This window comes from Cnephaeus nilssonii (genome assembly GCF_951640355.1).
Source record: "Cnephaeus nilssonii genome assembly, chromosome: 20".
Taxonomy (NCBI): Eukaryota; Metazoa; Chordata; class Mammalia; order Chiroptera; family Vespertilionidae; genus Cnephaeus; species Cnephaeus nilssonii.
The window spans coordinates 13,695,470-13,713,254 of NC_137091.1; the positions used below are offsets into that span (position 1 = coordinate 13,695,470).

The 17,785-nt window shown below is 39.6% G+C and overlaps 1 protein-coding gene across 1 annotated transcript in view; it reads right to left on the minus strand.

Annotated features, from left to right (window-relative positions):
- The window catches only part of NFATC3 (nuclear factor of activated T cells 3), a gene marked incomplete at its 3' end in the record, with an annotated part of 105,365 nt that overhangs the window by 22,954 nt on the left and 64,626 nt on the right, over positions 1 to 17,785 (minus strand). Inside the window, 4 exon segments of the mRNA XM_079799669.1 lie at positions 6,512 to 7,519; positions 12,337 to 12,463; positions 14,052 to 14,107; positions 17,051 to 17,191. Coding sequence (XP_079655795.1) covers positions 6,512 to 7,519; positions 12,337 to 12,463; positions 14,052 to 14,107; positions 17,051 to 17,191 — 1,332 coding nt within the window.

Genomic DNA, 17,785 nt, shown 5'->3' on the forward strand with positions numbered 1-17,785 from the left:
TACTTGAATGATTCCTAACAAACTCCATCCTACTTAAAAACTTCAAAAATAGCCCTAATCGGTTTGGCTCGGTGGATAGAGCATCAGCCTGCTGACCGAAGGGTCCCAGGTTTGAATCTGGTCAAGGGCACATGCCTGGGTTTCGGGCTTGGTCCAACCTGCAGAAGGCAGCCAACCAATGATTTCCTCTCATCATTGATGTTTCTATCTCTCTTCCTCTCCCTTCCTCTCTGAAATCAATAAAAATATTTTAAAATAAATAAAAAGAATATTTTATTTGTGTTTTAATGGTTACTTGATTAAAAAAAAGAAGAAGCCCTGACTGGTTTGGCTCAGTGGATAGAGCGTCGGACTTCGGACTTAGGGGTCCCAGGTTCAATTCCGGTCAAGGGCATGTAACTTAGTTGCGGGCACATCCCCATTGGGGCTTGTGCAGGAGGCAGCTGATCGATGTTTCTCTCTCATCTATGTTTCTAGCTCTCTACCCTCTCCCTCTCTCTCTGTAAAAAATCTATAAAATATTTTTAAAAAAAAGAAGAAGAAGAAGAAGGGTGGGGGGTGGGTAAACACCATAAAACAGAAACAGGATTAATAGGTGTTATAAGGATTAGAAAGTATATTTATGTAGTATAGCACAAAAATTTTTTTTAAATTACTTGTTTCCTCTGTTTATAGAGTAGGAACTGCTTTGTACTTCATACTTAACACAATGTAGAAAAGTTAACATAAAAAGAGCTCAGATTATTTGGGAAGTTCACTTTTAAGTGCTGTGGAGGAAAAGAAAAGCGGGTTCTATGGAAAGTAACTTCACAGGGTGATCTGATCATAAATTCCTAACTGGGCAGGTCATGTTGGGTAGTCACACCCCAGGCCTAAAACTCTTTAGAAAAAGGGAAATGTTTAAAGACAGCCTTATCCATTGTTCTTGTATATCTAGGTTAAGATACCTTAGAAATACCATAAGTCATACCCCTGGAAGGGGGTATTAACCCTCAAGGGAGCACATCATCTTGTTAACCTGTAATCCAATCTCTACTTTGTTTTTGCCAATCTTCCTACATGTACTTCCCTCCTTAATTTCAAATGCATAAAAGCTGCTGCAAAATTGTTATCCTTAAAAAAGAAGGAATGAGATATATTGAATCGGTCTCAAAGGATATTCATTTTCTTATGTCCTGGTATATATCATCAGTTTGGCTCAAATATACTCTTATAAAAATTCTCTACAAGTTTCCACACTTCTGACATCAACAGTGTGAATCCTTTTTGAAATGTTTAATGGCTTACTTTCAAAGGTAGCCAGAAAAGAGACATTCAAATACTATGGAGTTTAAGACCTATGAGATATGTTGTTGTTGTTGTTGTTTTTTCCATTCACTTTTGGATGGAAATTTGGATTATTACCATTTTTTCCAGTGTTTGACTATTATGACTGAAGCTGCTATGAACATGTATGTGCAAGTCTTTGTATGGGCACATTTTAAAAAATATATATTTTATTGATTTTTTACAGAGAGGAAGGGAGAGGGATAGAAAGCTAGAAACATCGATGAGAGAGAAACATCGATCAGCTGCCTCCTGCACCCTCCCCACTGGGGATGTGCCCGCAACCAAGGTACATGCCCTTGACCGGAATCGAACCTGGGACCTTTGAGTCCGCAGGCCAACGCTCTATCCACTGAGCCAAACCAGTCAGGGCGAGATATGTTGTTTTTAAAATGAATTTATATTAAAACTTTGCATAACTATAGGATTTTTAAGCATCTAGAGATTTACTACCTTCAAAGGCAAATCCAAATAATATAATCAATGAGTCAGTCAGCAAATATTAAAAATTCATTTGGGAGTTCAAGTTAAGTATCAAAAATGAAATTTGTAAAAATTATACATCAAATAAACCAAGGTGCCCTGGAGTACATTTTAGTCCCCTCCCCTTCCCCCTTAATAGCCACTAGCACTACTGAGCTTCTATCAGGTCTCCTAATAGGTGGCAATGAGGGAATTCTATAGCCAATCCTTGTCTTCTATGGAGCTACAATCTGGGAACTTTTCCTGATCTTGTGCCCTACACAATGAATGGAGCAAAAATAAAATGGCTTTTATATTTGCTCTCATAGACCTCATCTTTCCAGATTCTGTTTTTGCAACACATCCTTACATAATCAAAAAGTGAAATAAAATTTTCAAAAAAACTTTTCTAGAAGTTCCAATTTGCTGCCCCCCCCCCCCCCCGCCCCAAGTCATGCAATCTGTGATAAATCAGAAAAAAAGCAGGTTCCAGCATTGATCTCTTTGTAGAAGACAAAGATGTCTCCTTTGGAAAGAAAATGAATATCCTTTGAGACCTATTCAATATGTCTAATTTCTTCAGTTTCATCACAAATGGGTAGTAGGTTATCATTCAAGGTCTCAACCCTTTGTTTTAGGGATTAAAATTCTAAATATACCCAGGATGGAACTGAGGATCTGAGGAAGAAAAAAAAAATCTAAATATAAGCCTTGAAAGCACTATAAATAGTCTAAAACTGTCAAAAGAATGCATAAATAACATTTTGAAAACCTATATATATTTGGAAAAGCCTTTATTTATTTCAAATCTATTTTGCATCAAAGTAGTAGCCTCCTCTCTACCTGGTGTTCATTATTATTAAGTAAACAGTGACACTTAGGCCAGCTGTGCATAAAGAGAACACTTATTACCACAGCCCTCAAGTACTCCCAATATAAATGTCACAGATCAGATGCAGTTATGAACATATGTTCAAATAGTGAAATTCTGCACACACATTCACAGAGAATGTTACACTATTCTCTAGGAATTAAAAAAAGCTTGAGGGATCCCCTTTAGCACAGCTTTCTAAACACCATGCCTGCTGCTGCTGGGAGGCAGCTGTAGTGCTGCAAGAAAAAGACTAGACTGAAAGATCTGATTCCAGTCTCAGCTCTGCTACTTACCAGTTGTGTGACCTTCAGAAATTCCAGTTCTTTAAAAGACACTATCTACCTCATAAATAGAGGATTATTAAGGATTAAATTAAATAAGAAATAGGAAAATGTTATATAAATTGTAGGTGTTGCTTCAGTTTATACAAATACCTCCTGTTTACACACAAATTACCTGGCAAATCCCCTTGTGGCTCTGAAAGCCATCTTCTACTAAGCTATTTGCCCTCTAGCCACAGACAATCACGCTTTCCCAGATATAGCTCTCTGCTTCTCATGTTATCTGATTTGTCCTCTGATCCTCATTCACTTAAAACATACTCATCAAGGTCAAAGGTCATCTCAAGGAAGACAGGCTAAATCCTTACAGAATACTAGAGGCCCATGCACGAAATTTGTGCATGGATAGGGTCCCTAGGCCTGGCTGGCGATCAGGGCTGATCAGGGCCGTCTGGTTGCTGTCCGGGGCCTTCCTTCCCCAATGCGGGCCAGGGCCTTCCTTTGTTCTGCGCCACCCCCTGGTGGTCAGCACATATCATAGCGAGCAGTCAAACTCCAGGTTGGTCAAACTCCCAAGGGGACAATTAGCATATTAGCCTTTTATTACATAGGATGTCACAGCTCTGTGCTGATCTCCTAAAGTGCTTCTCTTATATTTTGATAGTGACTCAGATCTCACAGCATTAATAGATCTGATGGTAAAGTCCTGGGAGGGGAAACACTACCTTTTATTTACCTTCCTTTCCCCTTATGTTTAGAATTTGAGATTTAATACCAGCTTTGCAACTAAGTAGTAAACTCAGCCTCTTCAGATGTGTAAAGGAGATGGCTGAGCTAAAATTACTTTTCTATAGGTTAACACAAAATCAGAGAGAGTAAGCCCTGGCTGGGTAGCTCAGTTGGTTAGAGTGTCATTTGGATACACCAAGGTTGCAGGTTTGATCACTTGTCAGAGCACATACAAAAATCAACCAAATAGGTGGAACAAGAAGTCAATGTCTCTCCCTCTCTCTCTCTCCCCCCATCCTTCCCTCACCTTCTCTCTCTCTTCCTCTTTCTCTCTCTCTCTCTCAAATCAATTAAAAAAAAAAAGATTAAAAAACCAAACAAAATCAGAGAGAGAATTAAAATTCTATATCCATATTTCAGAATCTTTAGAATTTTCATATTGGATAATCCTACCTAATAATAGACAAATATGCAAATTGACCATACCCCCGATACACCCACAAGCCACGCCCACCACCCAATCAGAGCGAGTATGCAAATTAACCCAAACCAAGATGGCTACAGCCACAGAGAGCAAGGTTTCCTAGGTAACAGAGGAAGCCAAGCTTTCCGCCTGCCCTTGCCAGGCCTAAGCCTCCACTCAAGCTACAAAGTTTCAATTATTGAAAGTAAACAAATTCAAACAAATGGCGGCAGGATGGAGCTTGAGAGAGCAGGCCAGGGTTGCCGCCGGCAACAGAGGAAGCAAAGCTTTCTGCACACCCTGGCCGGGCCCACCCGCTTAAGGCAACAAAGTTTCAATTATAACCCCAACACAAATGGCTGCCGGCCTCGGAGGGAGCCCCAGGCTTGGCTCCACTCCAGGCTACAAAGTTTCAATTGTAGAAGGAAAATAAATTCCAGATACCAGGGCCTCCGCTTGGGTTGCCAGGGGCGTGGCTGGCCTGCAAACCACCACAGGCCCCTCGCTCAGGCTGCCCCACACCCCAAGGGAACCCCCACCTGATCCGGGACACCCTTCAGGGCAAACCAGCTGGCCCCCACCCCTGTACCAGGCCTCTACCCTATCTAATAAAAGAGTAATATGCAGATTGATCATCACTGCAACACACAATATAGCTGCCCCCATGTGGTAAAGATCCTGCCCCCATGTGGACACAAGATGGCCAGCAGGAGAGGGCAGTTGGGAGGCACCCGGACTGCAAGGGAGGGCAGTTGAGAAGGACCAGGCCTGCAAGGGAGGGCAGTTGAGAGGAACCAGGCCTGCAAGGGAGGGCAGTTGGAGGTGATCAACCCTGCAGGAGAGGGCAGTTAGGGGTGACCAGGCCGGCAGAGGAGGGAAGTTGGGGGCAAACAGGCTGGCAACAGAGTGGTTAGGGGGTGATCAGGCTGGCAGGCAGAAGTGGTTAGGGGCAATCAGGAAGGCAGGCAGGCAAGCAGTTGGGAGCCAGCAGTCCTGGATTGTGAGAGGGATGTCCGACTGCCCGTTTAGGCCCGATCCCGGTGGGATCCCATATTGGAGAGGGTACAGGCTGGGCTGAGGGACAACCCCCCTCCGTGCACGAATTTCGTGCACCGGGCCTCTAGTCTATATATATAAAAGCCTAAGCAACTGAACGACCGAACAACTGGTTGACCAGTCGCTATTACGTGCACTGACCACCAGGGGGCAGATGCTCAATGCAGGAGCTGCCAGCCCAAATCGGGGCCGATCAGGGCCAATCGGTGCTGGTGGGGGAGGGGCCCCACCCATGCATGAATTCGGGGGCAGACGCTCTGACCTGTAGGTTAGCTTGCAGCTGGGGTCCGGCTGATTGGGACTGAGCGAGATGGGCCGGACAAGCCCTGGAGGCCTCCCATGGTCCTTCCCCGGCTGGCCAAACTCCCACATCCCTCCTCAGCCCCAATTGTGCATCGGCGGGGTCCCTCAGCCTGTGCTGCACCCTCTCACAATCCAGGACCCCTTGGGGAATGTCAGAGAGCTGGTTTCGGCTGATCCCACAGGCCAGGCCAAGGGACCCCATTGGTGCACGAATTCGTGCACCGGGCCTCTAGTACTTACATAATAGCTTTTACTGAATTCCTACTTAGAAAAAATGTTATTACCAAATAAATGATGATAAAGCCAAGAATAAGCCCCTAAAATTATTACATGATAATTCTATTTGGGGGAATTTTCAATTATTGAAATAATTAATATTCCAGAGTTTGTTCCCAATTTATTGATTTCATAAAAACAGAGGCCTACATAACAACTTGCTATATTTATATGAATAGTTTCTTTTTAGCTTGGTGCCAACAGCTGTACCAGCAGCAGTAAACCAGTCCAATCTTATACCATCTCCACTATCTGACTCAGCAAGCTAGCAGGGCCACAAAGGAGCAGGTTCTTTACTTGTCTGAGTCTCTTCAAGAACAAAAACTCTATCTTAATACATTCATAGTATTCCCAGTATCTAACTCTGCCCTGCAAATAGATAGCATTCAGCAATGTTTACTGAATTAACACCCCTGAATTTCACTCTCTAGACACTGTGACCTTACTATATGTTCTGGAAGAAAAGATGCCCAGTAAATCTCATGTCTTCAGTTCCATCACAAATGGGTGGTAGAATAGCACTCAAAGTCTCACACTTTACAACAGATATTAGTGGTAAAATAGACTTGAAAGCATAGATTTTCATGTCTATTCTCAAAATCATGTATCAACATATCTCAAGTAACAACTTATTAAAAAGCCAAACTATATGCCAATAAGCAATCTATGGTAGCTTTCTCATGACTCAGAGAAGGAAGTTCCTGGATCTTCATTGCTTCAAGAACATAAAGATGAACTTACCATCATCTAAAGTGATGTCCTGTAGACCAATTGCTGAAAAGTTAGGTTCTTGCTCTTCAGGTTCAGGTTTAATGTTCACAGTTGCCTTATCAGATGGAAATGAAGCTGGATCACACAAATTGTGACATATTAAGGATGAAGGTGCAGAAAGACCTCCCTGGCCTGTACTCTGTGCTTGAGTTGAATGTTGTCCAGAATGCATTCTAGTGGCTAGAGTTGGTGATGAGGTGGTTCCTGAGCTAGGAGGTTGGTAAGGCATAGGCTGGAGCTGAGGAGACGGTGGTCCAGAAAGTGGTGAACTGGCCAAGGGATGAGAAGCTGCTGGGGAAACGGTTGTAGCAGACCCTAATTGTGAAGACCCATATGTAATGGATTGTAACTGAGGGGAAGGCTGACCTGTGACCTGGTCAGTCACTGGAGAAGAAAGAGATCTTTGTCCTGTGTTTGAACAATGGTATTCCATTGACTGTAGATGAGGCAGGGTCTGCACAGAATGAGGTGTATGGGCTAAGAGATGTCCTGTTGAGCCTGAATTTGAAGAATGAAAAGGTATGGATGATGGTGGTTGGCAGCCAAGATTTATTAAACTAGGAAGAGCTGCATCTTGCTGAAACAAAACAGGAACAAATTCTTGACTAGAGGCAGCATTAATAGGAAGACAAGTTGGTCCATTATACACAACATTAGTTTGCATAGGCTGATAGGAAGACCCCACTGGAGGTGTTGGTGTGACTTGAAAAGGCTGGTGCATGACTGAAGAAGGCAGCATATGCTGTTCTTTACCAGCACTCTCATCCCTACACTGCAACTGTTGCAGATGAGATGAGGTTACCATGGATGCATATGTTTGCTGGATGGGACAAACCAAGCTTCTCTGTGCTGACAGTACACTGTCACATGGATGTCCTGTATCTGAGGAAGGCCTCTGGGTCTGGACAGGATGAGGCACAGGCAATGATGGAACCGAAGACAAGTCAATTTCCTCTCTGTGTTCTTGCTTCATCAAAACTGGGGGGGGGGGGGGGGGGGGAGGGGGGAGGAGGGGGGAGAGAAAGCAGGGGGAGGATTAAAGTAAATATTATTACAATACAAAAAAATTTATAAAAGGCCTTCATTCTAGGCTACACAACTATAGCGTAAATCCAAGCCACGAACTGAAAACTCAATTGCCTGTAACAATAGAGGGAGAATGCAAAAAAAAACAAAACAACAAAAAAAACCCTATAAAATGCCTTCAGGGAAGGCAGATAATATATGTGAAGTCAACAAGCATAAGACAACAGGGAGTAAGTAGTTCTTGCTCTAAAAGTACTCAAGTTAAAAAAAAAAAAAAGTCCATGCTTTTAAGCACTGCAGTTTACTGTTTTACCAATGACGATTTCACTTCACCATTCCATCAAGCAAAGCAGAGGCTCTGAATATCAGCTATTATCCCTTATCACATCAAAAAAGGTAGCAGAGTCGTGATTTAGGATCAGTCCACCTGATGAAAGGACTACTCAAAGTAGGAATCAATGCATTCTGCTTATTTTGTTTAATATGTATATCAAAACAGAAAAGAACCACCAGTTAATTTATTGTGTCAAGACAACAGATTTCATTATGTCTCTTGGCAAGCATATGATTCACTTTTCTAGAAACTATCTACTTTAGCTTCCTATTGAAGTGCTATAAATCATTTAAAAATAATTTTTCTGAATTCACATCTCATTCTTCCTTCTAAGTTTGTACTACTTACTAACATAATTAAAAATTTCATTATCTTCACAAAATGAAAGTACAGCTGGCCCTTGAACAACACAGGTTTGAACTGTGCAGGTCTACTTATACATGGATTTTTTTTCAACAAATACCTGTGCTGTTTTTTATCTGTGGTTGGAAGTCCGTGGATGTAGAGGGCCGACTGTATTTCATTTTACATTAAAAGAAAATAAATGAGACCCAAAGCAAAGTCAAATCTCATCTGGCCATTTACCAAACCCTTACCAAGTACAAGTCTCTTCACATAAGCATGGCCTCAATCTGCGGAAGTGAATTAAGACAGCCATGATATCTTTTATTGTAGAAGAGGTAATTAATGAAACACTTGTTTGGGGGTGCATTTAAGTTCTACACTTTAGTCTGGCTTCCTAGCAAGAAAAGCATGGGCTCGTCATTCATCCACTTTAGCCTCTAAATCTGGCAACTGGTGAGCCAACAACCCCAAGGATAGAGAGAAAAGAATATCCCCCATCTTCTTGTTGCTTCTGCTATAATGCTCTCATTCCTAACCCAGGCCTCCATCCAGTTTCTGATTCTTGTTGAGGTGTTCTAAGTATGGTTTACTGTGTCTACTGGCTCCTGACCTCTCTAATGTCTTTTTTTTTTGAGAGGAAGTGAGAGGGAAAGAAACATGAGTGATAAGAGAGAATCACTGATTGGCTGACGCCTGCACGTGCCACCCTGGGGTTCAAGCTCGCAATCCCAGCTCGTGCCCTGACCGGAAATAGAACCGACATTCAACCACTGAGCCACGCCGCTTCATAGGTTGACACTCAACCACTGAGCCATGCTGGCCAAGCTCTAATGTCCTAATGTATTTATTTTTCTTCTGACTTTGGCAGAACTAGAACTTTCTCCCTGGACCACTGAATTTTTTTTTCTTCCCTTTCTACTTCAACTCCTACTCTGATCCCAGGAAAGCCACAGTAAATTCTATATCCAGAGTTACAGTTCTACATAAGGAGGAAGAATATCTAAGAAATTCCCTTAGTTTTGAATGAGCAGGTGGGGCCCTTGGTTATATAAGTAGTTGATTATCATGCACTAAAAAGGAAATAGAGGGGTTAAAACTACAGCATAACATCCATCTTTTTGCCTGGTCCAATTCTTATTCTATGTTCCTAACCCACATCTGGGTACTCAGACTGAGAATTGCTTTGCTAAATCAAGTGTACTTCCACTCTGCCAAATCAAGTATCATTCTTTGGTCAAGAAGGGATTCAGACTCCAACCTGACAGAAACAAAGTCCTCATTTCTGGTGTATGGTAATTTATTTTTGTTTTGAGGGAAATGTTGTTTTAGAAACCTTACAATATGTAGAATGAGTTGAGTTTTAGAAACAGATTAACTCTACTTTTTGTGTTGTATATGCTCCTTCTGAAATTTAGAACATTGATGGAAGGATCCAGAAGAAAAAATAAATCATTGGTTTTGGGGTTTTCAAAGTATGAGAAGTCTCATGAACTTCTTCAAGTGACAGATGTGGAAGAGTAGGATCCAAAGAGTAGAAACTCTCTGGATTTCCTCTTCCAGGACAAGCAGAGCACCTAAGCTTGCTTTCATCCCTTTTTTTTTTTTTAACTATATATTGGCCTTTGAATAACAATTTATTTGAATAAAATATTTTTTAAAATTTGAAAACCATTGCTTTGGTCTTACATCGTTATTTTATGGAGAAGTTAATCAGTGGGTACAGTCTGTGGCAGAACTGAGACCTGATGTCCTGACAGTAAGGCAAGTTTTCTCTCCTAAATGAAACAACCAGAAACCAAAAGTTGGTCTGTCCAGTCAACTACTTAGAACACAATATATTTTCCCACCAGCAAAATATTATACATGAGAGTCTGGCTCTAATGCTGCCCCTTAAGGCCCATTATTCTAAAACCAGAGCTCAGATGATACCTCCAGTACAAATAACTTCTGCTATGCTTCAGAAGGAGGTACATTCCCCTTAACACCTTGAGGGATGCTGGGGTGGGGGTGGGACTCCCACATCAGAAGTTCTAAAGAGCTAGAGACTGGGAAGAATTTCAGGCAACACCATTAGGGAAGAGCTCTGTGCTCTATTAACTATCTTCATTTAATAAAGTAAACTGATTGTGGGACAAATAATGCTAAATATCATTTCCAATTTTAAAAAACAATTAAAAGCCATTTGCAATTAATGATAATTTCTCCACTGCATATTGACATTAGTCAGATTCCTATTGCTAAGGGGTTGCCAAAAAGGTAACAAATTGACAAATCCTTTAGTAGAAAACAAGCAGCTTATGAGTATCTAAAATTTTTATAGTAAAATTTTAATAGAAATTATTTGCCACAAATATAAAGGCTAAAATCTTAACATAAAGAATTCATACAAATTAACAAGACAAAGTATCTATGACATAAAGAGAAGGTCATACACTAGAATACGAAGAAGCTAGTAAAATTATGTAGAACTCTATCCACTGTTGAGGAAAAATAAAAATGCTCATGTTACAAAATTAGTATACATGGGATTGTTCCATTTCTATTTTTAAAAAGTTGTGTCTATATATGGATCAAAAGGATCTATAATGATAGTTTCAGATGGAAGAGAATTTGGGTGTTTTAAAATATTTTTTCAACTTGTATTTTTTAAAAATTCACAGTAATGTATTTTTCTTTTTAATTTTATTCAAAATGTCATTAAAAAAAATCAATGCTATAGAGAAAAAAACAGCGATTAACCAGAATAAGGACTGTCCAAATACTCCTGTGTATCCTTTCTTCCTTGTTAGTGTGCTACCTGATTTGTATTCTGTCAACCATAAGGCAAGTGATAACAGCTGGAGCCCAATGCAATATTCTCTCTGCACTCTGAGAGCCCCAATGATTTCCATTCATATGGAATGCCAGTTAGGACACTGCCTTTATATTGTTCTCCTAGTTCACAAGCTAATAATGTAAATGCATTATACTCTTCTTTCTGTTTACCATTCAATTACTACCACTATGATGGTAGTAATCAAATCCTCTAATCGGCTGACGCTACTGCTTCCCCCTTCCCCAATCCCAAAAGCCCTCTCCCTTCTTGTTCAAGTTAGACTTTACAGTCCCCAATCTCGACAGCACTGATTACTCTTGGACTATATGTCTTTAGTTGTTGTCTTTATAACAATTGTATCAAACTTCTCCACACTCTTCAAAGTGCCAAATCACCACACTCCCCTCTCACAACAGGAAACTCCACATCATTTACAGAAAAAAAAAAATTAGATGCAATCATATGGAAACCCCCTAAACTCTCCATACTATATCAACAAACCTTCCTAATGTGTTCATTTTCTTTACCTTCCCTCCTATTCTTTCCACCTAAGGCCCATTCCAACATCTGTATTTTAAATCTTATCTCCTCCCAACTTTCTCAGAAATTTGATATTCTTTTATCATTATTAATACTCTTTCTGTACATTCAAAACATTCTACCTATTTGAATCACCTTTTTAACATTGGGCCTCTCCCATATAAATCTCACTCTCCACAGTTAGTAATTTGAAAAAAAAAAATGGTTACTAACATCTTATAGAAACAGAAGAAATATGGGGAAAATAATTTTATTTTTAACTTTTTAATTTATTGAGTATATATGACATTTAACTGTGTAAATTTAAGGTATACAACATATTACCTTGATACATTTATAAATTGTAGAAAAATTATTTTTGAAACACAAATTTGATCATGTGACCACCACCCCCCTTAAAGCTCAAGTCTTGCAGTACTAAGTGCACAAGGGGAATTCACACATATTCACAAACACCTGCCCTTCCTGTAGTACTGGTGATTTTGGTAGCTTTTGAAAAACAGACTTCAAATCTATATTCAAACTTTTAATTTCCTTATAAAATGACTACAAAATAGCAATTGATATCACATCTAATATTTAAGGTAAACACAAATTTTAGAGATTAGACATATGTTGGGATTTTTATTAATTATAAGCCACCCTCCCCTGAACATCCTAATATAAAATTCACTGGATAACTTTTTCTTCATTATGAAAGAAAGGTCTGTAGCAATCCATCACAACTCCTCTTACCTGGTGTGTAAGTAAAACGTTGAGACTGGCTTTTTTTCCTCTTGCCATTGCAAAGATAAAAGTGCACCTGCACTGCAGCTGTAACTGCTGGGTTATGATATGGAGGAACTTCAAGGACAATGTGAGCCTAAGGAGCATGGAGAGCAAGATTGTATTACGTTCAGAACTAAAAATGAAATGCACCTGCTAAACTCAGCACCACTCATGAGTTTTATCTACCCAGGCCCGTCCACCACAGATCATTCTGCATCAACTGATCATGTCTGGAGATTTATTCTATGGATACTTCACTTTAAAGAGATAAGCTCTTTAAAGTAAACCATTAGAGGAAAAATTATTTTTCACTGACCCAATTTGGTTTTTAGTTGTAGCAGAAATAAAACGTCTTACTTACAAAGCAGTGAAATACTTTTTTCTACTGAATATTACATGTTACTATACATCTTAACTGGAAGCCCGTTCTGTTTTGTTTTGTAATCTTCACCTGAGGATATGTTTCATTGATTTTTAGAGAGAGAGGAAGGAAGAGAGAAACATTGATGTAAGAGAAACTTTGATGTGAGAGAGACATCAACGGTTGCCTCCTGTACTAGTATGTGCCCTGACTGGGGATTGAACCTGCAACCTAGAGATGTGCTCTGACCAGGAATTGAACCTGCAGCCTTTTGGTGTACAGGATGATGCTCCAACCAACTGAGCCACCCAACCAAGACCTATTCTATTTTTTTCTTGTTTATTTGTTAATCCTCACCTGAGGATATTTTTTTCCATTGATTTTTAGAGAGAGAGGGTAGAAAGGAGGGAGGGAGGGGGTAGAGAGAGAGAAAGAGAGAAACATCGATGATGAGAGAGATGCATCAATGTGAGAGAGACACAAGAAATGGTTGCCTCCTGCATGCGCCCCAATTGGGGCTAGAGATGGAACCTGCAACCTAGGTAGGTGCCCTTGACCAGAAATCGAACCTGTGATCCTTCAGTGTTCGGGCCACACTCTAACCATTAACCAACACTGGCCAGAGCCCATTCTGTTTTTTAATCAAGTTTATTATTTTCCAAGTTATATTATAGTTTAGATTTATCTTTTTATATTCAAAATGTTTTAAATTGGCAATACACAAAACTTACATCCCCATAAAAAATAATTTTACACATGCAGAGTGAAACCTTTGGCTCCAAACTAATGGCTATCCTCAACCTAGTTTCTCGAAGGTCTTTGGAGAGAGAGCACTGTGAGAAGTGGTATTCTCTACCCCACAGAAGATTCTGTCTCTACTCCAACCAGGGAGGAACCACAGCTACGTGTGGAATCCTGAATGGCTTGATGCTGAGGAGTTGGAATAGTGTGCTAAATACACAAACCCCTGACGGCTTGTCTTCCTCCTATTTTTTGCCCACCATACATGGTCTTTTCTGAATTTGTTTTATTTCTTCACTAATACTGAATTCAGATAAATCAATGTAACTTCACTAAGAAACTTCTAATAATTTTTCATTTCTAATTTCTCCTTTCCTATACACAAAAAAGGGGTAGACACCAATTATCTTTCCTAAACTTTAATATCAGAAAGTATCTAGTTCAGATCCAAATTTCTAAATATTTACTTTTCTATTACTCAATAGATAAAAGACTTCTCATCTATACCATAAGCAGCATTATCCAGTTTTCTCATTAAGCTTCTAAAATATTTCTTAAAATAATAAGGTAAATTTCTTACCCCTTGACATTTTTCCCTGATTATTTTCCCTTCTACCTCCCATTGAGGCCGTCCATCTGTTGAAAGAAACAATTTACAGTTAAAAGTAATTCAAGTCACAAAGCATATAAACAAAATCTAATGTATTTAGTATCACAAATTTATTGGCAAAGGGAATCTGTTTCTCACTAACTTCCATTATGAACATAAAATGTGTACCTATGGGAAGAAAGATCTTGGGCTTCCTGAGTTAGCAGACTGCAGAGAGTTTATTCTACTGATATCTGAAAATCCTGTGAGAGAATCTTCACCAAGAGGTGGCCAACTTCTGCGTGTATGCCTTAACTAATGGAAAATTCACTCTCACCAAGTAACCCATTTCATCTTTGGATAATAAATCTTTGCTGCTGGAAAGTTCTCCGTGATAGATTAAATCTATCTCTACAATATCCAACCCAACCCAACCAATCTGGAGTGCTTCTCCATGAGACAAGATTTCAGATGTTTAAAAGCAGCTATGTTTGCCTGTGTCTCCTCTTCTCCTGGTTAGCATCCCTAATTCTGCATCTATCCCTTATACAACAGTTCAGCTTCCTAATCACTCTTCATTGAACATTCCTCCAACGTGACCATCTCCCTCTAAATGCACAGGCCCAGGACTGAATAGCCCAAGGGAGAAATGACCCAACATTGTAGACAGTAACGAGGCTCTTGCTAACCTTATGTAGAGATGCTGTGTCTCTGTTAATACGTTTTCCGAGGCAGCTGCACTATGTTTTCTCTTACACTTACTGGGTGGTCAGCAAGTGTTCCTCAATCTGCCACATTTCCTATTGCCAAGCTCAAGCTCCCACACTGCACTTACATATCTGGGGTTCCTCCCCAACCTTTGTTACATTAATTTCTCCCTACCAGACTTCATTTCCTTAGATCACTTGGCTTGTCAAGATCTTTTTAGGTACTGATGGTCTTCTAAAATAGGTTTCTATACTTTCGAGATTTATATCACCTGAAGATGTGGTCAGCATATTTTCTGTCTTTTCATCCAAAGTGACTTGTTCATCTAGGGAGAGCCCCACTTACTACTAATGCTCTCACTCCAATCTGATGAACAGCTGTTCTAAAGCATTCTTCTTATGTCATGGGCATTTACTCAGTGACTAACCTATACAAATATCTTCATATCCAGCATAACTTCATCTAGTCTATGAAGATATTAGGAGAGAGTTAATCAAATGCCTTCCAGATTGTGACTATCATTTTCCAGTCCTGTAACTAGGTAATGGCTATCTTTGTTGCACAAGAGACACTATAGACAAATCCTATGCCTACTTAAAAATTATAGCTCAGTTCAGCTATCATTTGCTGGGTCCCCTGTGCCAGGTACTTTGGGTTATTGAAACCTTATCATCAGTCTGTAGATAAAAGGCAAATACAAATAGTTCATTATGAGAAAATGTGGTGGTTACACTAACAAAAATGCATTCTGGAAGTACTAAGAGTACCGAGGTCAGGGTCCTTATCCTAGACTTGGGATGGAAATATGGGACAAGCAAGGCTTCCTGAAGAGCTCCTGAATTAAGGCTTAAATATGAGGTGGAATTCAGATGAGTTGTGTGTGTGTTGGGGGGGCGGGAGGGTGAGGAGGAGGGTAGTCTAGGCCAAAGAGAAAGCCTGAGCAAAAGCTAGGTGACAAGAAACCACAAGATATAGGGAACCATAAACAGCTGTGTTGGTGGAGTATAAAGTATGAGGCAAGGAGCAGTAAGAAATGAAGCTAGAAAGATAGGCAACAGATTGTGGCCTGAATGCCACATTAGGAGCCTAAAAAATGAAGAGATCACATAAGGTGCTTTCAGAATGGGAGTTACATGTTCACAACTGCCACCATGTGACATGATTCAATTTAAATTAAAAGCTCTTGCCGAAACTGGTTTGGCTCAGTGGATAGAGCGGACTCAAGGGTCCCAGGTTCGATTCCGGTCAAGGGCATGTACCTTGGTTGCGGGCACATCCCCAGTAGGGGTGTGCAGGAGGCAGCTGATCGATGTTTCTCTCTCATCGATGTTTCTAACTCTCTATCCCTCTCTCTTCCTCTCTGTAAAAAATCAATAAAATATATTTTAAAAAAAAAAAAGAAGAAGCTCTTGCCCAGCCAGAGTGACTAAGTTAGTTGAGCATCATCCTGTGCACCGAAAGGTTGCTGGTTCGATTTCCAGTCAGGGCACATACAAGAAACAACCAATGAATGCATAAATAAGTGGAACAACAAATCAATGTTTCTCTCTCCCTCTCTCTCTAAAAATAAATAAATAAAAATAAAGATATAATCATGTAAGTATACATAAAATTCACCCTTTTAAAATATACAATCCAAAGGTTTTTATATTCACAAAGCTCTACAACCATCACCTCTAATTTTAGAAACCCCATGCCCATTAGTAGTCACTCCCCACTGACACCTCCCTCCAACCTCTTACAACCACTAATCTACTTTCCAGTCTCTATAAATTGCTTATTCTGGATATTCTGTGCTGGCTTCTTTCACTTAGCACAATATTTTCAAGGTTCATCAATAATGTAGCATGAATCAGTACTTTATTCTTTTTAATGGTTGAATAATATCCCATCACTGTATGAATATACCACACATTTATCCATTTATCAGTTGATGAGCACTTGAGTTGTTTCCATTTTTTGGCTATTATGAATAATGCTGCTATAAGCATTTATGTCCAAATTTCTGTGTGACATGTTTTCAATTCTCTTGAGTACATATATAAAACTAGGAGTAAAACTAACGGGGCATTCTTCTACTTTTGAAACATCCTTAATGAAAAACTTAACATTTATATGAAAATTTAATAAACATTTGATTTACAATAAAATCTGCATAAAATGATACCTGTAGCTTTAAAAAAACTATTTTGTGTTTAATGTCAGTGAAACATATGAATAATTCATTTTACCCTTTTGCCTCTCAGTCTGAGGTCAATCAACTCAAATCCTATATTATTTACCTTGTCCTTTTTCAAGAAAAATGATTTTCGATTCTGGAAGAAAATTAGATCCAGTCACAATCATTTCATGACCTCCATTTACAGAACAACTGTTGATACTGTACTTCTCAATATGAGGAAGTTCTTGAGCAGACCGCTGGGCTGTTTTAAGAGTTGAGAAGAAGCAAAATATTAGTTTACAATTTTTCATATATAAATGTCAAATTCAAGCTAAAAATGAAAATAAAGAGAAGCAAACCCTGGGCTCTTGATAATTTAAGACAATGGTAGCAATATCCACCAAAAAAACTACATTATTTAGAAAACAAAATAGATTGATTAGATTTATGTGATTTCTAAATTAGTTTCTAAAAACTACAACTATAAAGAAACCAACTCATAAAGAGAAATTAATGCCTGCAACTTCATATGACTTCAATACATTCATCTCATCCAACTTTTCTCTTTTTAGCTTAAGTTGTGTTTTTTTTAAATATATTTTTATTGATTCCAGAGAGAGAAAGGGAGAGGGAGAGAAAGAGGGAAACATCAATAATGAGAGAGAATGATGGATTGGCTGCCTTTTGCACACCTCCCACTGGGGATAGAGCCCACAACCCGGGCATGTGCCCTCGACCGGGATCGAACCCGGGATCCTTCAGTCTGCAGGCCGACGCTCTATCCACTGAGCCAAACTGGCCAGGGCTAGCTAAGTTTTTAGTATATTTCTTCCCTATAACTATTAAAATAGATAAA